This window comes from Psammomys obesus, unplaced genomic scaffold (genome assembly GCF_907164565.1).
Source record: "Psammomys obesus unplaced genomic scaffold, mPsaObe1.curated_primary_1811, whole genome shotgun sequence".
Lineage (NCBI taxonomy): Eukaryota > Metazoa > Chordata > Mammalia > Rodentia > Muridae > Psammomys > Psammomys obesus.
Window position 1 is genome coordinate 13,538,844 of NW_026596117.1, and position 24,529 is coordinate 13,563,372.

Sequence of the window (24,529 nt, forward strand, 5' to 3'; positions counted from 1 at the left end):
GCACATATTTTGTGCAGTTATATTTTTAGCTGAAAACGTGATTAATCTTTTTTCATGTCATGGCACAGTAAGTTGCTAAGCTTATTTCAGAGTGTACTGTGAACCCGCATCAGTGGTGTTAGAAACACAGAATGCAAGTCCTTCCTAAAGGTGGTCATTTCAAGCACTAGAAATTAATATATGATGTCTATATACATTTTAAACTGGAATAGTATTAGAGAGTTTCTTATTTTTTAATTATAGCTGAACTTTAGGGGACCCAGAAAAATGCTAACTGAAGTTGACGGAATTGCTTTCCTGTAGATCCTGGAACCGAAGATGTTTCGCTATGCTCACAAACTGGAGGTTCAGAGAACGGATGGAGTCCTCAGCCAGCTGTCCCCGCTGCCGCATCTGTATTCCGTTTCTTATTACCAGTTGTCTGAGGAACTAGCCAGGGCGTATCCAGAGCTCACTCTTGCCATATTCTCAGGTTGCCCAATGAAATGCTTTCTGTTTCTTTTGCAGTCAGTCCAACCTAGTGTGTGTGTGTGTGTGTGTGTGTGTGTGTGTGTGTGTGTGTGTACAAGTGTACATATAAGTGTGTGCTTGAATGTTACATGCTGTCACAGTAATACGGGCTGGACTCTTGTCTCTACCTCCTCAGCTTCAGGACTAAAGATGGTGCTACTTTGCCCAACTCCACACTCACATTCTCATTGATGTTTGCATGACAAGCATTTTACCTACTGAGCTTCCTTCTGGTTCTGAGAGACTATTTTTAGAAAATTCAAAGCATTAGAAATGCGAAGTTGAATCCGAACATGTCAGAAAGAGAAGTTTTTTCTTCAGTAAGAACTAAACTCATCTGTCTTGCTATTTAAATCTTCTGATGACACAGTCTTGCTTATTAGAAGAAAGAAAAAGAGGGCGTCGTGTACAGTTTAGGCTTTTTGTTTTGTCTTGTTTTTAAACACAGTAGCCCCTCACTGTTGTCAGCTCTGTGGCCCCTCCATCGCAGACAGCTTGGCACCTCTCCACAGCGCAAGCTGTGAGTGCCCAGTCACACACCATCCGCTGGCACACCCACCCTTTCCTGTTCCCAGCCCCCTTCTCAGGAGGCCTTTAACTCCGTTAGTGTCAGGTTTCTGTCTGAAACTCACCGAACGCCTTCTGGCTGCTAACCAATCTGTGACTTCTAGCCTTCAGCCCCTTGGCTGCTACAGCTGTGATGTAAGCTGTCCTCTGCTCCTCTCAGTTCTTTTCTGTCCTGGTTCCTGGGCACTTATTAGTTCCTGGTTTTTCCCCTGTCTCCATGATTGTTTCTTCTCGGCCACCTTTAGGGGAGGAATTGAGACTAGCCCTTAGTCGGCATTCCCTCCATTTTGCTGCCCTTCCTCTCCTCATAACCATCATGCCACCATTCTTGCCTATGTTTTATGAGTTTGACTACTTTGGATAGATAAGCGGAATCATATTAGTAGTTTATGTATGTGGCTGGGTTGTTTCGCTTAGCATACTCTGTTCTGGATTCCTCCTTGTAGCATGGAATGGGTTTTCCTTCTCTTTTCAGGCTGTATAGCATTCCAGTGTCTGGGCATCATAGTTTGTTGACCCATTCTTTCATCTGTCAGTCATTTCCGTTGCTTTTATTTATTTTTTCTTTTTTTTTTTTCCGTTGCTTTTATGTTATGAATGTGGATGTGCAAATATCACTTTGAGCCTGTTTTGAATGGTTGTAGATATACACTCAATACTTAGATTACTTGGGTGGTAGAGTAGTTCTCTTTAATTCTTTGAGGAGCCACCATACTGATCTTCATACAAGTATTTACTGTCGTGTAATCTTATAGTCAACAGTGTGAACACATTTATTTAACTGCCAACAGCACTTTGCATAAAAAAAAAATGGCTGTTTGTGGTGGCACATATCTGCAATCCTTAGTACTCGGGAGGTGGAGTTCAAGGCCAACCTGGGCTACATAGAGAGAAACTGCATCGGAAAACAAGTAGGCTTTGTGTTAGCCATTTCTGCTATTTGTTTTTGTTTTATGATGTCAGTGAGGAGACATTCTATTATTTGAGAGAGGGCATTCATTGTATGGGAGATGGCATTTATCATTGGGAACTGTGTCTTCCTGGTGACTGAGAAGCATGTGGGATGATGTTGGTTCTCCTCTTTGATATGCCTCGAACCCAGAGATCAGCCAGCGGATCCAGACGGCCCACCCCGCAGGGCGGCAGGCCATGCTTCATTATCTACTGCCCTGGATGAACAACATCGAGCTGGTCGATTTCAAACCTCTGCCTTCGGGAAGGCGGCAGGATGGAGAGGAGGAGGACTCACTGAAAGACAGAGAGCTCATGGTGACGAGCAGGCGCTGGTTACGGGGAGAAGGCTGGGGATCCCCACAGGCCACCGCCATGGTGCTGAACAACCTCATGTACATGACAGCGAAGGTACAGGGGTCTGTGCTTGTCATGACTGTACAGTTTGGGGGTCAGGAGGAGGAGCTATAGCTAGAAACGAATGCTGAGCTGGCCCTGGGACAGACAGACCAAACCTCCAGTATCCACCCCACTCTTCTTTGATTCAAGCCAGAGGTGACTGGCAGTGCTGGTGCTTAAGTCCCCTGGAAGAAATAATCATTCCTTCAATGTTTGGGAGAGATGAAACTTCCTGTGGGAGCCATTTCCCAACACGTCATGGGGTGACGAGTTCGGCTTTTACTACACAGGCATTTCTGACGTGTCTGTCGTGTGTGTTTCAGTATGGTGATGAGCTCGCCTGGTCGGAAGTGGAGAACGTGTGGACCACCCTTGCAGACGGCTGGCCAAAGAACCTGAAAATTATCTTGCACTTTTTGATCAGCATTTGCGGGGTGAATAGCGAACCAAGCCTCTTGCCTTACGTACGTATTCAAGTCCATTTGTCTTTTTTAAAACGTTCACATTTCCTGATGACCTGTCAGGGTACGGATTGATTGCCCCCAACAGAAGCAATTGAAAGCGAGGACAGCCGGGAGCAGTGTGTAGACATTGATTCATTCAGCCACCGCCACCACGTGCTCTTCCAGGCCAGGTACTCTTGCAAGTAGTGGCCTTCCAGCTGTAGGAGAATGCAGGTTTTACCCTACATTACACCTAGGGTGATCAGCCACTTAGTAAGTGCAGCTATGATAAGGGGTACAAAGGAAAGCCATGAGCACGCCGTGACTGGTTATCCGAGAAAGCCCAGATGAAGGCTAACACTTTCGTGGTAGCGATGCAGGATCCACCGACTGAGGTTTCCCTAGGCTGACATTTGGTAAGACAGCTCAGCGCCTGGGTGTTCCGGAAGGAAGGGAAAGTTTGGGGCTAGGTGGGAAAGGAAGAGACATGTGATGTTCTTTCTTGCCATGGGGGTGGGGCAGAAGAGAAAAGCTTAAATCCACCTGAGTTGAGACTGGAGAGATGGCGCAGTGGTTAAGGGCACTCTTCGCTCTCCCAGGGGGCCTGGTTTAATTTCTCAACACCCACATGGTGGCTTACAACCATCTGTAACTTCATTTCCAGGGAATGGAATGCTCTCTTCTTGCCCCTACAGCACCGGCCACACACATGCTACACAGACTTGCAGGCAGGCAACACACCCATACATGTCAAATGAAAAATACAGTCTATACTTTAAAAGAAATTATCCATGTTAACAAAACAGTAGGAACAATGAGGTCTGAGGTGAATGTCCAGGTTTGCACACAGGTTTGTGGGCGGGTACATCTTCCCAACGTGCGCCCCACAGCAGGCCAGTTCTTCACGAGGTTGCCATCGAAGTCCTTGCCCGCCCTTCCATAAACAGTGGGGTGGTATGGATGACATAAATGACGGATGGAAGCATGCTCCCCCCAGGAAGTGGAGTCACTTCTGGCTACTTCCACGCTGTTAAAGATGACTGTACTGTTAAGCTCGTGTGTGTGTGTGTGTGTGTGTGTGTGTGAGAGAGAGAGAGAGAGAGAGAGAGACAGACAGACAGACAGACAGATGCTTGCCGTGAAGGATGAGTAACAGTCAAAAGGCAGTCCTGCCCTGATGGCCACCCAAAGCTTTTTCCATTAACAAAGAAGTTTTTACGGAAAAGCTCCCCTCCCCTTTCCTGCCCTCCCTGTGCTTATTCATCTTTCACAAACTGATTAACTTTATTTAAAAAAATAAAATAAAATCTGTCTCAGTGGGGACAGGAGAGATGGCTCAACAATCAAGAGCACTTGCTGCTCTTGCAGAAGACCAGGTTCAATTCCCAGCACCAACAGTGAGTGCACAACCAGCAGTAACTCCACCTCCAAGGGACCCGATGCCCTCTTCTGGCCTCCTCGGTGCAGAGCATGAAAACGGCGCACGTTAATTCCCCACGGGAGGCGTGCACATCTGGAAACAAACAAGCACATTTAAACTGTCCGCCTCCCCCAGACAAAGCCACGACATTAAAAAGCACTTTTCTCTTTCCTCCTGAACACCTTCTCTGCAGGTGAAGAAGGTCATCGTTTATCTGGGAAGGGACAAAACGGTGCAGCTGCTGGAGGAGCTGGTGAGCGAGCTGCAGCTCACAGATCCCGTCAGCTCAGGCGTCACGCACATGGATAACCCGCCCTACTACCGCATCACATCCAGCTGCAAACTCCCCTCGGTCACCTCAGGTGAGTGGAGCCCACGTGCCCTCCACATTTCATTACCGACGAAACAAAACCAGATAGTAGGCGAGTATGGGGACTGATTCGAGACTCGGCAAATCTTAAATGAGGAAAGAAATTTCACAGTGTGAAAATTCTTGCTGTTACAGAGAGAAATAGTGGTGGTTTTTGTGTACTTTTTCAGGAATGGGGTACAAGTTCCTAAACAACAATTTTTGCCATTTTTGTTGGTGGTTGTTGTTTTTTAAATTCCTTTGCGGCGGTTGTTGCTGTTGCATGTGCTTTTAATGAACAGAGTCACCTTTTATTCAGAAAAACGCTTATTTGCTAAAACTAGTTGTGTGATTCCGTGCTGTAATTACTCGGGCCTGTATTACGTGTTGTAGCCAGTCAAGTGAATGAAAGTACCGTTTGTTATCAATAGACGTTGTCCTGTGTTTATGAAGTGCAGAGTGATGCTGTGATTTGTGAATGATGCAGTATGGAGTCACTGAAGCAAGAGAGCGTTCCCTCAAGTCCTTGGCGGTGATCTGAGTGGAAGCAGTTACGCTCCGCATGAATAACTTCGGGCGACGACACAGCAGTGTATCTAGGCCAGGGGTTCTCGACCTTCTAACGTGGCGACCCCTTAATACACTTCCTCATGTGTGGTGGCCCCCGACCATAAAATTACTTTCGTTGCTGCTTTGTGACTGCAGTCTTGCTACTGTTAGAAATTGTACTGTAAATATCTGACAGGCAACCCTGTGGGGGGTGTGACCCACAGATTGAGAACTACTGATCACGGCTGTTGTGGGAAAACGCTGTAAAGCTCAGTCACCCGGTGTGTGTTACAAGCTCGCACTTTTCGATAGCACTGCATCGTTGGAAATATTTGAACTTCTATCTTTATAATTTCATTTTTCTCTGTGTTTTTCTTTCACCTCCTACTCCTACTTTCTGCCGAAACCATGTCTTTACTTCTAGCTTTTTCACATAGGTAAACAAGCATTTAATCCCAGAACTTATTTCTGGAATGCCCTGCTAGTCGTGTTTTACAGTGGAACTCTGTTTTCCTGTAGTCGATAACTGATGGCTGCGTTGCTGTGTTCTGATGTGTCTTAAGACTTCCCTTGACAGCCCTGCTCCTGGGTCTGCCTCGTGGTGGCGGGCAGTGCCTAACGTTTGTAGAAGGGCGCTGCCGGTGTCCTTTTGGTGGCAGTCTTGCTGATGTCCGTCTCAGTGTATGAAGCCTCTTCCCTCGGATGGATCAGACCTCCCAGGAAGAGTTCTGTTGATCATCTCCCGAGAGAAAGAGTATGGGCATCTGTGCGCCTGTATTCACCATTCACACGTAGCCTCCTGGAGCCTCACAGCCCGTGGCTATGAAGGCTGCACGGCAGGAGACGCACATTCAGAGCGTAGTGGGAGCATGCTCACTTTTCCCCTCTGTCGTCCGGAAAGTGTTTCTACCTCAGCTCTGCTTGGTTTGCCCCGGCCAAGCCGTGCCTTGATTACTCTCAGCACAGAAGACTTGTGCTGTCGGTGGAAAGAGACAGCCATCAGCTACAAATGTCATGGAGTTACACTTTGGAGAACGACTACTTTTAAGACAGATTTGTCAGACAGTTCTGTTTTTTGGCACTGTTTCAACAACAGTATGGAAGCTTCTTCATTTCTCCTACTACCTGTCTTCATAACAATTATTTCTTACCCATTTATTTTCTTCTTTTGTAGTGCATTTATTTATTGCATAGTAGGGGCACATGCATGCCACCGTGTTCATGGGGAGGTCAGAGGACAGCCCCCAGGGATTATCTCTTTCCACCGTGTGGTCTCCGGGGTCAAACTCAGGTCATCAGGCTTTTTTTTAGCAAGTGCTTTTACCTGCTGAGACACCCCTTTTGCACCTACCATCACCGTTTGTTTCCTCATAGTCAAGAATATGATGGTCCCGGGGCTGAAGAGACGGCTCAGCAGTTGAGAGCACTGGCTGCTCTTCCAGAGGTTGCGAGTTCAATTCCCAGCACCCACATGGCAGTTATAACTGTCTACAACTTCAGTTCCAAGGGATCGGACCCTCACACAGGCATACATGCAGGCAAACCACCAATGCACATAAAATGAGAATAACACGTCATTAAAATATTATTTTAAAAAACTTAGAAGGCAGTCATAAGCATCAGCACTTTGCTTTTGTGTCCGTGGCATATTGATGAAAATATTTATTGTTCTCTTAAGCTAACAGGTATTCTTTTTTTCTGACAGGAACTACTTCCAGTAGCAATACAATGGTAGCTCCTACAGACTGCAACCCTGACTGTAAGGCCCTCAAGGAGAACTTTGAAGAGAGGTGAGTGTTTCTGCTCAGGCATGCATAATTCTCTCCAATAGGGTTCTAGGGAAACATTCATTTCCATACTTGGACATTGCCACATTGACTCCTCAGCATCCTACACTCTTTGATACACCCCACCGATAAAAAAATAAACTGTGACAAGTCACTATATCTGAAGAGTTTTCTAAATGAGTATTGACTCTGCCTGTCTCTATACCTAGCTCTCCCCAGAATCCCTACATGATCGGCTGCTTAGAGAGGAGTAGTTGAGAGCCTCAGCTTTTGAATGCTAAGGTAGAAGTTGGTGTGTGCCTGATGAGCTTCTGGTGGTAATTTAAATAAAGTGTGCTTCTTTTGCACGAAGAAAGCATTGCCACACAAGCCGTGAGGATTAGCGTAGTGATTCTCAGAGCCCTCACAAAAGCTAAGCAGGCACGGCAGCCCACCAGTAACCCCAGCACTCGGGAAGGGGAGGTGCAAAAGGCATCTCTAAGACTAGCCACAGAGGCAGGGCCTTAGTCAGGAAAGAGAGTAGAGAGCCATTGAGGAAGTCAGCCAAGGTCAACTCCAGCCTCCACACACTCTTCTGCACACATACAGACAGGCATACCAAGAGAAAGATAAAGGGAATGATAAACCAGAAATGCTACTTCACTGTGATAGGCTCATGGCCCTGATGGTCCTTCCCGCAGCTATGTACACCTGGACATCTACGGTGGGCTGAACAGTCATTTAAACCGGCAACATCACAGACTGGAGTCTCGATACAGTAGCAGCTCCGGAGGGTCTTATGAAGAGGAAAAAAGTAACCAATTCTCAATGTTCCTTAAATAACCATTTTGGTGACAAGTGTTGGTAACTGTGTTAATGTTAATGAGTTTGTTTAATGAGGTTTTCTTGGGGGTGGGGTTGTTTTTTTTAACAAGGAATTGTTTTAAAATTATATTTGACTGCCACTAGTTCTAATGTGATCCAAGATGACTTGATTTTAAGGAATGAATTTATTAAGCAATAGTAAGTTGGGAGATTTTTGTCTGAGCTGCAGGTTCCCTTCAGAAAGCATATAAAATCTCTTCTCAAGAAATGTCAGAGAGCTGAGCTGGTCCACGCTGGCACATGCCTTTAATCTCAGCACACCAGAGACAGAGGCAGGCAGATTTCTGAGTTCAAGGCCAGCCTGGCCTACAGAGGGAGTTCCAGGACTGCCAGGGCTACACAGAGAAACCTTGTCTCAAAAACAAAAACATTAGAGAAGAGACACTGGCTACAGTCTGGCTATTGTTCTTTAAACAGATTTGCTTATTTTATGGATCCACATTTCCCTGAAACATTTTCTCTTCTACTTCCAAAGTCATCAATCCTATTCAAGTAGCACTGATACATGAAGGATAGGTAGAATAAAAGCACATATATTGTAACTAGATTCAGACTCTGGAGGATCTGGTCCAGTCTCCTCCTTTTGTGCATTATGGAACTGAGGTCCAGAGAGGTTAAGTGACTTATCCACGTCACACAGAATTCACATTTCTGAGTGTTCGTTCTGCACCCAGCATGCCAGTGTGGTACAGTAGATTTCTTTCAGAGGTGGGTTAGTGTCGGGCCCGTCTCGGGAAATTTAGAACCACATATCTTGCTGGAAGATCTTTGTGTCAAGGCAGTTTTACTTATGATACGATCTCTTGTTCAGCTTTCAGCTAGGGAGACATAGGGACATGTCAGTATAGTTTTGCTTTGGTGTATAAAGGATGGAGCCTCAATCAATAAATCAGTCTCTCAGTCTCTCCCCCTGCATCTCTTTCCCTCCCCCAAAGCTTATGCTATTTGTATGTACGTCTCCCTAGAAAACGTATATCAAGATATCAATGCTGTGTCTTACTAGCGCTTGTTTACGGCAGAAATTAGATGGTGCCGAAAATGAGACCGTTTTATCTTGCTAGGTGACTCAATGCCACTTTATTCTAATTGGCGCCTGAAAGTGATGGAGCATAACCAAGGAGAGCCACTGCCCTTCCCACCAGCTGGAGGCTGCTGGTCGCCACTGGTGGATTACGTGCCTGAAACGTCATCTCCTGGATTGCCTCTTCACAGGTGGACTAGAGCGTCGTTCCTATCTCTTACGGGCCACCTGATGGCTGAGCCCTTTCAGCTTCCTAGACACTGCCTGACAGCACCACACAGCGGTGTCGTCCTCGCTGAAAGATTCAGAGCCGTGTTCTGAGCGCACGAAAGTTACTGAATCCGATCCTTCTGCTGCTCTTCTGGGTGTCTGGCATAGTTGCTTGACCTTTCTACGACCCAGTTACCACATCTGAAAAAAAAAAAAAGTTACTTCATTGTGGTCAGCACGTTTTTGTTTTTGTTTTTAATTCAATTAACCTGAATTCTAGTGAGTAAAACCACAGCAAAGCAAATCTCACTACATTCTCTCAGAACGTATCAATGCACCAAACACGTACGGAACACCTCCTGGGGCAGTTGGCATATGTGGTAGGTCTGAAGGTTGGCGATGAGCAGCCCCAAGCCCTGGGGTTTGTGCTAAGGTTACCGCTGTAACGGTTTCCTCAGCTGCGTATGGGTTCTCCCCCCTCTTTTTCCACTCTAAGTGTGTTTCCATAGAATACTCAGGTCTTGGAGGAATTTGTACGGGGTGTGTCTAGCTCGTTGCCACGCCGGGAAGCTGCTAACAGCGCTCTTCCTGTCACAGGTGTAACATCGCGGTGATCCTGCTCACAGACCTGATCATTGACCACAGTGTGAAGGTGGAGTGGGGAAGTTACCTCCATCTTCTTCTTCATGCGATTTTTATAGGTAACAGGTTCTAGTCCCTCCTCCCCCACTTTGCACTTCCAGGACCATTTTAGGTTGGTTCTAACGCTTGGTCAGTGGTTCTCAACCTGTGGGCCGCAACCCTTCTTTTGGGAGGGGAGGGTGTTGGACAACCCTTTCATAGGGGTCGCATATCAGAATCCTGTGTATCAGATATTCACATTCTGATTCATAGCGAAATTACAGTATGAGGGAGCAAGGAAATGATTTTTTGGCTGGGGGTCACCACGACATGAGGAACTGTATTAAAGGGTTGCAGCACTAGGAAGGTTGAGAACCGCCGCCTAACATGCTTCTGTTTCTTGTGTTTGAGGGTTACTTTCATGAGACTCTTCACACTCTCAGTCCAGTGTGGGCAGTTGCCCTTAGCCTGACCACAGGCGTGCCGCCTGCCTTTCACTGGGGACCGACCTCCGGGCCGGGGGCATGCCAAGCAACCCCGTTACCTCCCAGCTTCTCTCGCAGACCGTAGTATCCCTCTTCTTAAGTCTATTCCACGGCTCCTTGTACCCTCAGCAAACATGCATACATTCTACAGCGGGCATGGGCGAGCGGGAGCAGGGAGTGGTCGCTGGTTTACCTCAGAGATTAGAACCTTTCAGAGTGGAGGGAGAGAGTAAATGCATTAGTCTAAGGACAGCATGTGTCCTTGGTGGCAGGTCTGGACTCTACCACATCTATAATGCCTCTATGCTTTGAACACCGCCCTTCTGAAGCAAGCAGGCTGTCTTCTGATAATATTTTCCTACAGTGAGCACGTCTGTACCGTTTGGCCCATCGAGTTCCTGTGGCAAGTAGACATTTACTTTTGTCTTCCGTGCCAGGCAGGGCAGACTGCCCACTTTCTTAAACGAATTCATGGCCATCCGGTGTTACATAGCAGAGTCGTAATGTCTAAGAGGCCGTGAAGTTTTTGGCATGAAGCAGATTGAAAAGTTACCTTGAGAGCCGAGCAGAGGCAGGCGGATCTCTCTGAGTTCCAGGCCAGCCAGGGCTACACAGTAAGACCCTGTCACAACCACAACAACACCAACAAAAAGCCCACAAAAAAACTTAACCCTGATTCTCACTAGGCATTTATACAGTGGAGCAGAAAGGCATTATAAGTGTGGTGGGGGGACTCAAGACCATTTTAAAAATAAGCGGTATCATACACAGTATTCCATGAAAGCTCTTGCATACAGCGAGCCCTTGTATGCTTGGGCTCTGGGTGCCTTTGCTGAACCCAGCACAGTTTGCACACTCTCTGACCTCAGGATATACGGACTTTTTCCCTTGTCGCTCATTAATGTCAGATGAGTACGGTAACCACTCCCGATCTAGTATTTCCATTCTACTCTTGGTAACCCTGACGCGATTTGGAGTCTCTGGAGGGTGGGGGGTTGGTTACATGCGCGTGCTACGTCGTTGCACATTAGGACCCTGAGTGCTGCCCGTGGGGCCGCTTCCTCGTGTGGGTCTGGTGGCTAGCACGCTGCCCTCTGAGCTGACATGCTTCCTGTCCTCTCCAGGGTTTGACCACTGCCACCCTGAGGTGTACGAACACTGCAAGCGCCTGCTCCTGCACCTACTGATCGTGATGGGGCCCAACAGCAACATCCGCACTGTGGCCTCTGTCCTCCTCAGGAACAAGGAATTCAACGAGCCCAGGGTGTTGACAGTCAAGCAAACTGCGCACTCAGATTACACCTTCACAGGTACTGGCCGACCCTGAGGCCATGGTTCTGAGGTGGAAACACATGCTTTTAAGTTGGAATCCTGCTGCAGCAGTGAAAAGTCAACCAAGGGACAGTGACACGGGCAGACATTTAAAATTCAGTTGTATCATTTTTAAGTAGCATCTGAAACTGTCGTAACCAACCAAAGAATGCACTGAAACGAATAACTCAGGCTCTTATGTCTAAGGCTCTCTAGCAAATGAGTTTTAGGTTAGGAATGTATAAGCAGAGAAAAGAAGTGCTTAATTAATTGATGACCAGTTTTTAAAAAAAAAAAAAATGATGCTGTGTGAGACTCCTCGTAATTTCTAAAGCTTGGCTGGCCTTTAAAAATCTTTTAGCCCCTTGGTTATCCTGGATGCATTAAAATGTTTCATATTTAAAACTAAGGGGTCCAAAGTTAATGAGGCTTTTATGGTATGGTGATGCTTATTTCATTGTGTCCTATGTCTGTGTTAAGTTCTGTTTTCTTTATGCTCACAGTCCCAGTTTATTTCACTCACTAGCAAAGCATTTTACAACATTATTGTTTGTAGGAATCAAAGCACATTTGCCTTTTTATCTAATCACATTTCAGACACATGAGATTTTTAAAACTGTGGCTAAAAGATAGATCAAGGGCCAGGGTCTATGTGGTGGAGAAAAAACAAACAAACAAAAGAACAATGCCCATAAATTGCCTCTTGGCCTACAAACATACATACACACACACACACACACACACACCTAGCATTATGTGCATTTGCACATCCCAGCATACACAGAATTAAATATGAAATGTAACTTGACTTAATAAAGCGGAAGAAAAGCCTGGAATTGCTAGGACTTTGCTCCTGTCAGTGGTCTTCGGCAGATGGCAGCAGAGGACCGCTTAGTAAGCGCAGCTAAGCTCTGTGAATGCAGTTTCTTGCCTCCAGAGCATTTGCTAGGGTTGTGCCTGTGAGGCTCAGCAGATGTTCTCTGGCCTGCCCGGTGTCCCCATGTATGGCGTGCCATGTCTGAGAGGTGCTGCCCAGGGTAGCTGTGCACTCTCCTGTACGTCCTGCTGCGCACGTCTGTTCATGGCTGGCTTTCTCTCCCGGCAGGCATTAGCGATTTTATACCTGACTACCAGCCCTCCCCCATGACCGACTCAGGGCTCAGCTCCAGTTCTACCTCCTCTAGCATCAGCTTAGGAAACAACAGCGCTGCCGCCTCACACCTCCACTCCACCCTCCTCGGCGAGGTGGGCCTCTCAACGGAGCAGGATGGGAAAGTCAAAACCCTCATGGAGTTCATTACCTCAAGGTAACCGCGCGGCTCTCGCTAGCCCAGCATTCATGTTGAACTAGTCTCACGCCCGTTGAAAACTCGGGTATGGTTTACTAAGTGCCCGAAGACAACCCTGTTACCTGGAGGCATAGCACTGTAATCAGCCACCAAATACTTTTCTGTGGTCTGCTATATGCAGGACTCTAAGGGATAAATAGACGGAGAAGGGGTGTGATGTCCCATGTGAGAGCCAAACCGCGAAGCAGGGGGCTTTTGGCAGTGGTGAAGAGGTTCTGGCAGTAAGGCTAGAGAGCCTGGGAAAGTTTGCACTGGAGAGTCTTGAAAACCTGTGGCCCATGGTTATGGATTACATTAAAAATAAAAACTTTTAGTTGGCTCAGCAGTTAAGAGCATTCGTTGTTCCTGCAGAGTACCCAGGTTCCAGCCCCAGCTCTCACAGGGTGGCTCACAGCCCTCTGTTAACTCCAGTCCCTGGGGATATGATGTCCTCTTCTGACCTCAAAGGGCAACAGTAATGAATGTTGTGCACATACATACATGCATGCGAAAGCACGCATACATATAAAATAATAAACAACCACTTTTTTAATGTATGGGTTTTGCCTGCATATATGTCCCTCTGATTTCTACCAATGAAGTTGGGAAGTTAATTTTATGGACAACAGAGTCATCAAATTATGTAATACAATTAGGAGTTAGGAAAATCTACATTAAAGGGAAACACAAAGATTCTAAATTTTAAACTTCCCTTTTCTACGAGCGAGCAGTACCCCTCTCGTTAGGCTCATCTTCCAACTTTTTCGACTGTCTCCGGGCCACAGTCCTGCCTTCCTCCACTTGCTTTGGGTCCTTCCTTGTCCGTGTGCTTAAGCAATAGGAGTAGGCTGTGACCTGTGCTGACGTGTTCAACCACTGTCCCTCCTGAGCACAAAGGCAAAGTGCAGACGGGTACGAGCATGCGGTTGACGTCAACTCCAGACAAACCAATGTTGGCATCCTCTGTTTTCAGGAAACGAGGGCCCCTTTGGAACCATGAGGATGTTTCCGCCAAGAACCCTAGCATCAAGAGTGCTGAGCAGCTCACCACCTTCCTGAAGCATGTGGTCTCTGTTTTCAAGCAGTCAAACACAGGTATTGTGTTTGATGGATACACTAAGCAACATTTGAGCTTGATACAATATCAGTGTGACTGAATTCTCCTCAGTGATGCCAGCTAAAAGGTTGATAATTAATATAATATAGAGCTAATTGATATCTTAAAATGTATACATTCTTAGAAAGTTTTTCTTGTTTAATATGTGAATGATGACAGATGTGTTGGCAAAGAAGAATTACTAGTTAAAAATAAGGTTTCTACCTGTGACATAATAGTCATGTGGATGATATCATAAAGTTGTATACCACAATTAAGAGCTATGAAAAATAGCATTAAAGCAATGGCTCCCAACCTTCCAAATGCTGAGACCCTTTAATAGAGTTCCTCGTGTTGTAGTGACCTCCAAGTATATATTTATTTTCTTTGCTACTTCATAACTATAATTTTGTCACTATTGTGAACTGTAATGTAAATTTCTGATAATTTCTGATATGCAACCCCCAAAGTAGTCCTGGCCCACAGGTTGAGAATTGCTGCATCAAAGGGAACTATACAGACATTAGAAAAATGTAAAGCCCTATATGTAAGTAAAATTTTCTGCAATTTAAAATGTAATACATTCTGACCAGCTTTGTAAAAAAAAAAAAAAGAAAAAAAAAAAAAGAAGTTCCGTGCTAACATGGTGCTTTCCTGCTAAGGATGATTCTGCTCCTCCAGATCTTTGGTGGTGTCTTGAGTCATTTTTATCCTCACTGTAGGGTTGGCAAAGTAATGTTAAGTACCATTCAGTGCCTAGGCCATCCCTCGATACAGTAAGCTACCTGTCTCCCAGCTGTCAGTATTGCTGAGGGTGAGAAATCCTGGTCCCTAGGATCCCTTCCCTGGAGAGCAGGACAAAGATCTTTCTCCAGCACAGACACAGTGCGATTGCCGTCTGTGGAGTTCGGCCTGCATGGCCAGGGAGTGTGCGGGGTGCTGGCAGAGAAGGGATTGTGACTCCCTGTGCTGCGCACAGGCACCCATGGTCTCCCCTGTCCTCTCAGAAGGAACACACTTGGAGCGTGATCTCAGCGAGGTTGCTCTGCAGTCGGCACTTTCGTGTTCCTCCCGACACTATGCTGGGAGATCCTTCCAGATCTTCAGGGCCCTGAGGCAGCCCCTGTCTGCAGATATGCTCTCTGATATGCTCTCCAGGCTCGTGGAAACCGTAGGGGACCCAGGGGAGGATGCGCAGGTAAGGTGCCTACCACCACCTTTTGGCAGTCATCAGCTGCTCCTAGAGGGGAAGGATTCATCTTGGCAGCCAGGTCCCAGTTACAGCCAGATGGCCATTTCATCAGAAATGCAACAGGCAGAGTGAAGTTTCCTGCTGAGCATTTAAGAACCTGTTTAGGTCATGTGATCTATATTAGAGAAAGCTTTTTTGACACATACATCTACACACTACCTACAGCTTACTCCACAGTCACCAAAAGGTGTTAGGATATTAAATTTCAATGGAAAGAGAAACAGAGCTTCATTCTTAAAGATAAGTAAAAATGACCCTGAAGAAGTCAAATTTGTGCAGTCCAGTGGGTTTGACAATTTCAGACCTTGGATCTTCAGTGACAAACAAGGTCTTGGCGTTCTGGGAATTGTAAACACAAGAGTTTAATCTACCAACTACAGCCCACACAGTCTTACTTAATGTAAAATGTTATGAGATCATAAGGTATTGATCCCAAGAGCCACAACACACGTGCACAAACACACACAGGATTAGCAAGTGGTGATTTTTAAGGAGATAGCACAATGAACCAGATCTCGTGATGATCTGCGTTGAGAACACTTCAGGTAGAAAGCAGGAGTCAGAGGTACAAAGGCCCTGTGGCAGGGGCAGGAGGTCTTTTTTGAGTAACTTCACGGACAGCAAGGGAGCCAGCAGCAAACATTGAGAGGATGGCAGGGGTATGACGTCACCAGTCCAGAATGCAGAAGGTCTCATCGACACTACATCGCATCAACAGAAAGCCACTGCCGAGGTTTTGAGAAAAGGAGAGACGTGGATGTGATGGAACTGGCTCTTTTCTCTCTCTCTTTTTTTTTTTTTTTTTTTTTGTGCGGGGTCAGGGCTCTCAGTGCCCATGTGGGTTGCTGGGGACAGGTAGCATCAGAGAGGTCCAGCAGGAGGCTGTTGAGGGACCCCAGGCTGAAGCTCTAGGCTCCATTCGCAGAGGCTACCAGAGCTGTGGGGAAAAGCAGTCTGATGTGGGATATTTTTGAAAGTGATATTTTCAAGATACATATAAGGAAGGAAACAAAGACAGTGCCTAGACTTCCGGCCTGAGCGATTTGTTGCAATTAGAGACACTGCTGTTATAATCAACCTGTGTCATTACTCTGATGAGTTCTCACCAATCAGCAAAGTCACAGTGCTCAGGAGGTTAATTATTTTGTAACACAAACACAAGGTTGGTTCTATTTTTAAATCTCCTCGGGAAGTCCATTGCCATTTAAAAAAAACAAAACAAAAAACAGAACATAATTAATTAAAATCTGCCCTTTGTCCCCAGGGATTTGTGATTGAACTGCTTCTCACCTTGGAATCTGCAATAGATACCTTGGCTGAAACCATGAAGCATTACGACCTGCTTTCTGCCCTTTCTCAGTAAGAACGTGCATCCCGGCAACCCCTGAGTGTGGGGCTCCGGAGACTTGTGGCTGTGGTGGCCGTGAATGACGAGTCTAGTGTGGAGTTCAGATGGCGGGCTGAGGATGTAGGTCAGCTGGCAGCACTCAAAGCCCCCGTTTGGTCCCCGCCACCAAACAGACATGGCGAAGTGGCCCGAACGTGGTGCGGTGACTCCTGCCTGTAATGGCAGCACTTGGAAGGTGGAGAGAGACGGGTCAGAAATTGAAGGTCATCCTTGGCTACAGAGTATGCTCGAGGCCGGCCTGGGATACACAAGGCCCTGTGTAAAAGAAAAAGAAAGTCAGCCGGAGGGGGAAATAATATGTGGGCCGAAGAGATGGCTCAGCATTAGCTCAAGTAGAAGCTGAGTTCGGTTTCTCCCAACCACATCCACCCCATAACTCCAGCTCCAAAAGATCTGACCCCCTCCTCTGGCATTTGAAGGCATTTACACATATATGTGCATATATTTTTTTATTTTAATTTTTATATTAATTACAGTTTATTCACTCTGTATCCCAGCTGTAGCCTCCTCCCTTCTCCCCTCCCAATCCCACTCTCTCTCCCTCATCTCCTCCTATGCCCCTCTCCAAGTCCACAGATAGGTGAGGTCCTCCTCCCCTTCCATCTGACCCTAGCTTATCTGGTCTCATCTGAACTGGCTGCATTGTCCTCCTCTGTGGCCTGGCAAGGCTGCTTTCCCATCCAGGGGAGGCGGTCAAAGAGCTAGCCACTGAGTTCATGTCAGAGACAGTCCCTAATCCAATTACTATGGAACCCACTTGGATACTGAGCTGCCATGGGCTACATCTGAGCAGAGGTTCTAGGTTATATCCATGAATTGTCCTTGGTTGGAGTATCAGTCTCAGAAAAGCCCCCTGTGCCCAGATATTTTGGTTCTGTTGTTCTCCTTGCAGAGCTCCTGATCTCTCCTGGTCTTACTCTCTCCCCCTTCTTTCCTAAGATTCCCCTCCCTCTGCCCAAAGTTTGTTTTTGAGTCTCATTATCTGTTTTTATACAATGCAGGATAGATCTATCAAAGGCCCTCCGTGGTAGGCTCCTGTCCTATTTCCTGTTTTCTCCTTCTTTCAGTGTCCATCCTGTTTTCCTTTCTGAGTGAGGATTGATCATCTTACCCAGAGTCCTCTCCTTCTACCTCGCCTTCTTTAGGTGTTTAGATTTTTGTGGGTTTATCCTATATTATATGTCTAGTATCTACTTATAAGTGAGTATATACCATGTGTGTCTTTATGTTTCTGGGATACCTCACTCAGGATGATCTTTTCTAGATCCCACCATTTGTCTGCAAATTTAATGTGTACATACATTTAAAAATAATAATAATTTCTTAAGCATGGAAAATGCTTACAAGTTCTGGAGCTGATCTTGTCAGTGTTCTGATTGGGGACCTTTTGACTGTCTATTTAGGCTCCACCAACAAGCCCCATTGCTGTCACACCAGGCTGTAGTCACTCCCTGGGTGATTCCCTCAGGGCATCTATCTTTATATAATTTATTTAATTTTTTATTTTATGTGCATTTAATGTGAAGGTATCAGATCCCTTGAAATTGGTATTATAGACAGTTGGGAACTACCATGTGGGTGCTGGGAATTAAACCCCGGTCCTTTGGAAGAGCAGACAGCGCTCTTAACCACTGAGCCATCTCTTCAGCCCCAGGACATCTGTCTTTACCATAATGCCACTTTCCCCAGAGCAGCTCACCTTCTACCTTCTCTGCCTTGCAAATCTCAAACAGCCAGTTCTTGGAAGTCCTGTGCCGAAAGTCACCTCCGCCTAAGCATTTCTCACTCCCCTTGCTAATGGTTTTATCCTTTGCATTCCCCTTTATATGTTAATAATAGCAATTAAGAGGGTAAAAGTAAATCTTTGCACGCTCACCTCCCTCCATAGGTTTGAGTTACTCTCCCTTTTCGTACGTGTGTAAAGGTAATTAACTTTTATCAGTTGGGTATGCAGAAGAAGTCAAAAGTCTTTCCGCTCAGATCTCATGGGAAGAATGCGCTGCCTAAAGCAGGAGGGATGTGAGAATTGGACAGTGGGGCAGTCATGACACAAAAAGGGTCTGCTTTGGATATAACTGTGTCTGAACCCAGAGTTAAGTGAATGACCTCTCAGTAGTAAAAAAAAACCTCTTCTGACTTTAAAAGATAGAGCTGCAGCTGAAGACTCCTGTTGCAAGTTTTATTTTTATGTGGAGGAAAAACAAATTCCATGAAACAAAGATGGATAAAAAAGTGAATTTTTCAGTTTTTTGGAAAAATTTAATGTAGCAAAAGTGACTTTCTCTCTCTCTCTCTCTCTCTCTCTCTCTCTCTCTCTCTCTCTCTCTCTCTCAGAACCTCATACCACGATCCTGTAATGGGAAACAAGTATGCAGCTAACAGAAAAAGCACTGGACAGCTTAACCTAAGCACAAGTCCCATTAGCAGCGGCAGTTACTTGGGCTACAGCAGTAGCACAAGAAGTAACTCCCTGAGGTTAAGTTTAGCAGGGGACCGCAGAGGCGACCGGCGGCGGAGTAACACACTGGATATAACGGACGGACGGATGAACCACAGCGGCAGCTTGGCGAGGACTCGAAGCCTCTCCTCGCTGAGAGAGAAAGGCATGGACGACAGGCAGCCGACTGCTGAGCCCGCCAACCTGATGGCCACCATCTTCTGGATAGCTGCGTCCCTGCTGGAATCTGACTACGAGTACGAATACCTCCTGGCTCTCAGGCTTCTCAACAAACTACTCGTCCACCTGCCTTTGGATAAATCAGAATGCCGAGAGAAGATTGAGAGCGTGCAAAGCAAGTTGAAGTGGACGAACTTCCCAGGCCTTCAGCAGCTCTTCCTCAAGGGCTTTACCTCAGTATCTACCCAGGAGATGACCGTACACCTCCTCAGTCAACTCATCTCCGTCTCCAAACACTCGCTGGTGGATCCGTCCCAGTTGTCAGGTGACATTACTATAATCGATGTTGATAGTGTTTCCCTTTAAGGGGGTGTGTGTGGCAGGGGCGGGGATGGGGCTTGAGGACTGAACCTAGTTTCCTGCCCATGCTAAGCAAGCATACAAACACTAAACTTCATCCTCAGCCTGTAGCATTTTACTGTAGTTAGAAGGTAGACCAATCATGTTTGAGGTTACTAATTTCTGCCAAATAATAATAATAATAATAACTTTTCATGTTAGGTAAGTTATTTGCAAAAGAATGTATAGGGTCAGATAGCCCATAAAAATGAAAATGGTTTCTGTAGACCATTTTAAACGTGCCTTTAGCTTTCCAAATATTGTGCGATAAAGTTGTTTTTTGTTTTCTTTTTTTATTTCGCCCCTGCCCGACAGGCTTTCCTCTTAACATCCTCTGCTTGCTGCCTCACTTAATCCAGCATTTTGACAACCCGACTCAGTTTTGCAAAGAAACAGCTAGTCGAATAGCAAAGGTAAGCAAATGCGATGCGGAAGGATCAGGCTTAGAGCACTGTTCTGTCTTGCACACTGTCTCATTGTTCTTCTCTCAGTTTTGCCTCTCCTGTTTATCCTGTTTCTCACGCAAAGGAGTTGCACGAAAGCCAGTGAATAAAAATACTTAATCTGAGTGACCCTCCTCTGAGTCTGAGTTTTTTTCTGCTCCTTTTCCTACTTTCCTTCTCTACCACTCTGTCTGTCCCTCTTTCACTTATTTATCTACTAGCAAATCTGGACCCGGCACCAGGTTGGGTGCTAGAGACACGATGGGTGAGGGAGATAGCACTGCGGTCCTCGAGGGCCTTGGAGTGCGGGCACAGGCACGGAAGTCAGAGCTACCCTAGAGTCTGGTGAGGCTCCAGTGCCCCCCTCCCTCCGGGGCACAGGCAGCAGGTGTCTCTCTAGATGAGAGATCAAACAGGAGCCACCGAAGTGAGACCCCCGGCGGGGGACTATGAGTGGGTCAGGAATTGAAGTTTTCTAAGCAGAAGAAACGGCACATGCAGAGAGCTGGAGAGATGCTTCACCTGTTAAGAGCCCTTGCCACTCTTGCAGAGGACCTGAGCTCAGTTTCTAGCACCCGCACACATACAGCGTACACACACTCACACAAGTTAACTAGAACTATTAAAGGGAAATAACTACCTGTGCCCCCCCCAGAGAAGTCAGAGTTCCTTAAAATTCTTTCTACTTTTTCTTTCTTTTTAACACTTTCTTTTGTCTTTTCTCTCCACTCACACTTATTTTTCCTTCCCACTGCCCAGTTCTGAAAGCAGTAGTATAGCTGTTTTTATGTCATCTGTTAATGTGTTGAAAATGCATGTCTCTTAATTTCATAAACTATGATTTTTAACATTTTATATTTTTAATAATCTCCCGTCTGAACAGCTCCCTAAAGATAAGATTCGTGTTTACGTATAGACAAATATATGTATGCCAGTCATTGTCTCTTGCAGGGGGGATATTTTCAAACTCAAATCTTACAATTATCAACAAAAGTTAGATTAGATTCCTTTAAAAATGACGTGCACACTGCAGTAGAGAAAGTGAACTGGGAGGAGAGGGTGAACCACAACAGTTAACAGATGAGAGCCCCGGAGGAAAAGCCACAAATTTCTAACAGAGAAGGATGAGTAAACTGCCTGTTTTTGAAGAGCTTCTCACAGAAACAGGTTTCTTAGGATCTGTGGTCCAGGTGGCAGGCGGCAAGGTAGCGGAAGAGGCCCTCGTGCAGGGCCCAGTGACAGGAGAGCCTCCTATCAGCTGCAGAGTGCAGACTCTAGAGGGCGCTAAGCAACAAGACAGCTGTCACCCACCTCAGCGCTTTTGCGTTTTACCTTGCCACGCAATATAGTAGACAAGAAAACGCTTAGGCAGGGCATGGCAGCACGAGCTGTCGGAGAAAGTCACCACAATGAAAGGGCAGCTCGGTCTTCCTAGCGGTTTGTAGGACAGCCAAGGGACATGATGAGACCTTGCGTTGAAAAACAAACAGGAAAGGATAAAAGATGTATTAATAAATGACATTGAGTCCCTCCCCACACTTGAATTTCTAAATTTACTATAATTGATTAACTACAAAGAAATTCTTAAGTAGCCAATTGTAGGTCACTCAGCTTGTCATTGTTAACAGGAACATCTTAGTGTCTTAAAGCATGGTGGCTTATGTCTATAATCTCAGTACTCTGTGAGTTTGAGGACACTAATGGTATGTTCTAAGCCAGCTTGGGGCTACAGAGTGAGACCCTATCTCAAAATAAGAATTTAAAAAACTCCACAGTCCTGAGCTGGCGGGATTGCTCAGTGGATAAAGGCACTTGCCTTTAACCCTCGTAACCTGAGTTTAATTCCCACATCCCACATGGTGGGCAGAAAGAAGAGAACCAGCTCCTGCACGATGTCTCTGACCTCCACACACATGCACACACATATAATGAATGAATGCACTTAATGAAATTGAAAGATGAACATGCATGGTAGTAAAAAAAAAAGGGGGGGTGGGCCAAAAATTAATTATTCTTAATTTTTAATAAGTTCAATAGAACAGTAAGTATTTAGCAGAAAACTTAATCATTTGAAATAGAATAATATTTTTGGAGATGATTTGCCTAAAATAAACCAACTTTATACGTAGTGCTCTCACTGATAAGGATTTAGGATGATATAGACCTTATTAAAAACATATTTCATATCAATATTGTAATGATGCATCATCAGAAACAAATATAAACAAGGTTCCCTCCACATACACAGGCACACCACTGCAATTGAGGGGTTAAAAAGAAAATATGAGGGGAAAACAGATATTTGACTTAATTGGAATTTTTAAGGAAACAAAAAGCACAAATAGGGAAATAGAAACATTTAATAGATGTAGCCAGAGTGTGTGCAGTAGCCAACCTACTAAATGTTGGATCACCGAGAAGCCGCACCTGCCTAAAGGGTGCATAGCCCCTGAGGAGAAAGCTGCCTATGTTCTGACCTCAGCAGGACACAGGAAGTCCCCACATAATGGTTTGGGGTTTTGGTTTTGTTTTGTTTTTTCTTCTTCTTCTAAGAATCCAAATCAGGCCTTCTGTGATTGCTAAATTGTTTTTAAGTGTGTTTTCTCCTGCAGAGCAGCGCAGGATGGCTCCCTCTGTGTATGCTTTTAGAAGCCTGCAGGATGAGCGTTAAATTGATTTCCTTAATTTATTCCCTCACTTGTAACTGTTGAGAGTAATTTTCCACCATTATGTGCTTCCTCATTATGCAAATATCACTAGATCTCTGTTTGTGCCCATGGAGAGCCTGGCATTTCAGGGCCAGGCAACACTCTTTCATTATGGCAGGAATCATGCCAAAAAAAAAAAAAAGTTTGTTACAGAACATTTCTGTTTTAATCGTTGGACTGTATTTTAACCTGTTGCTTCAAAATGTCAAAATTAATTCTTAGATTGTTTTCTCTTTTATAATAATGCTGCACAAGAATTCTCTCTTCCTTTTCAAAGATAAATGTTTTAAAATTATTGTTGAGGAAAAAAATACCGTTTTGTAAGAATTCAGGATAGCCAGTGGTGGTGGCGCACACCTAAAATCCCAGCGATCAGAAAGCTGAGGAAGAAGGATCACAAGTTCAAGTCTGGCTTGGGCTGCACAACCAGGCTCAAAAGCAAACAAAAACCCTCAAAGAAGGTTTTATTATTCAAGAAAATTTATCTAGCAAGGATTTAAATAGTTATTGTGAAGTTCTAAGATTATATGAAGTTTTAAATCATTCACTAGGTTGTATACGTTGAAACAGAAATGAGAAACATCAACCAAGGCCCTCCCCCATCTTCTTGTTAGTTTTATTGATAGTGAATGAGATCAGCTGCTTTCAGTGAATTTATAAAATAACTACCGTGGTACTTAGTATTTCCTGCAACCGTACATGCCTTAATGTCTCCAGCCCGTGCAGGGATAATGGCTGAGAGGTGGACTTGAGGCTCTCCAAGTCTATCAGATGTCCTCTGAATTATCAAATTATTTTAAATAGTTAAATACATACATCTATTTTACTAAATGCTCTAAGCAGTCCTGAAAATGTATGCAATGCATTACTAGTAAAGTAGAAAAACAAGTAAGAAAAAAGAAAAGAAGACATTATGACAGGCCAGTCTTTCGAAAAGCATGTGTGTACATATATACCTCTATACTTACTCTATGTAAATACTAGACTTGTAAAACAGCAAGGGCCCTTTTTCCAGTTCTAGATTATTCTAGAACAATTGTTCTAGTGTCTCCCAGAGGAGGCTAAGAGACGTCTTCACCACTAACCCCAGACACGAGGAACTAAGGCTGTGAATTCAGCCAGTAAGGTCCCCAAAGATGTGCTGATTCCCGTCCTGTAGCTCTGTCAGGCAAGGAAACAGACATGATATAGGTTGGCCTCCACACGGACTGGCCAAGGAGCGCAATGTTTACATAGTTTCCTGAAGAGGGGTTTGATACCTGGCTTTCGGCTTGACACGCGGGAAGCTTCCACGGCTCCAGTGGAGTCCTGTGACCTTATCACACATTTTGAAGCTGTGAGCTCATCTATAAGATGCTCTGACACAGCGGCCCTGGACCAGCCTGAGGGTCTCAAGCCTCAAGCCTGCCTGCTTAGGCTCTTGGGCACTAGAGCACTTTGAGTTTGACAAAACAATTACAAAGTCATGGGTAGGGACTGTAAAACCATAGATGGTCGTTTACCAGAGACAGATATAGACTGAAAACGCCATCCAGTGTTAAACCCCAGACAAGTGTTAGAAATGTCACTTCCTCTTTCTGTTCTTTCACTGCCACGGTTCTCAAACTTCCTGATGCTACTACCACCCTTTAATACACTTCCTCACTGTTGTGGTGAGGCCCCAAACATAACATTAGTCTTGTTGCCACTTCATGACTGTAACTTTGTTACTGTTATGAATCGTAATGTAAATATTTTTGGAGATAGGGGTTTGCCAAAAGGGTCTCTCTCCATCCAAATCTTGGGAACCGC

At 45.3% G+C, this 24,529-nt stretch overlaps 1 protein-coding gene across 7 annotated transcripts in view; it reads left to right on the forward strand.

The window, feature by feature from the left end:
• Positions 1-24,529, forward strand: part of Fryl (FRY like transcription coactivator) — a 223,332-nt gene that overhangs the window by 166,659 nt on the left and 32,144 nt on the right. For all 7 annotated transcript variants that reach the window (XM_055629354.1, XM_055629355.1, XM_055629350.1 and 4 more), the window contains 15 exons: positions 304-472; positions 2,180-2,439; positions 2,751-2,891; positions 4,484-4,652; positions 6,894-6,978; positions 7,656-7,768; positions 8,901-9,051; positions 9,668-9,771; positions 11,301-11,486; positions 12,593-12,794; positions 13,789-13,910; positions 14,919-15,109; positions 16,428-16,522; positions 18,906-19,513; positions 19,903-20,000. In XM_055629354.1, coding sequence (XP_055485329.1) covers positions 304-472; positions 2,180-2,439; positions 2,751-2,891; positions 4,484-4,652; positions 6,894-6,978; positions 7,656-7,768; positions 8,901-9,051; positions 9,668-9,771; positions 11,301-11,486; positions 12,593-12,794; positions 13,789-13,910; positions 14,919-15,109; positions 16,428-16,522; positions 18,906-19,513; positions 19,903-20,000 — 2,694 coding nt within the window. The remainder of the gene's footprint in view (positions 1-303; positions 473-2,179; positions 2,440-2,750; positions 2,892-4,483; positions 4,653-6,893; positions 6,979-7,655; positions 7,769-8,900; positions 9,052-9,667; positions 9,772-11,300; positions 11,487-12,592; positions 12,795-13,788; positions 13,911-14,918; positions 15,110-16,427; positions 16,523-18,905; positions 19,514-19,902; positions 20,001-24,529) is intronic.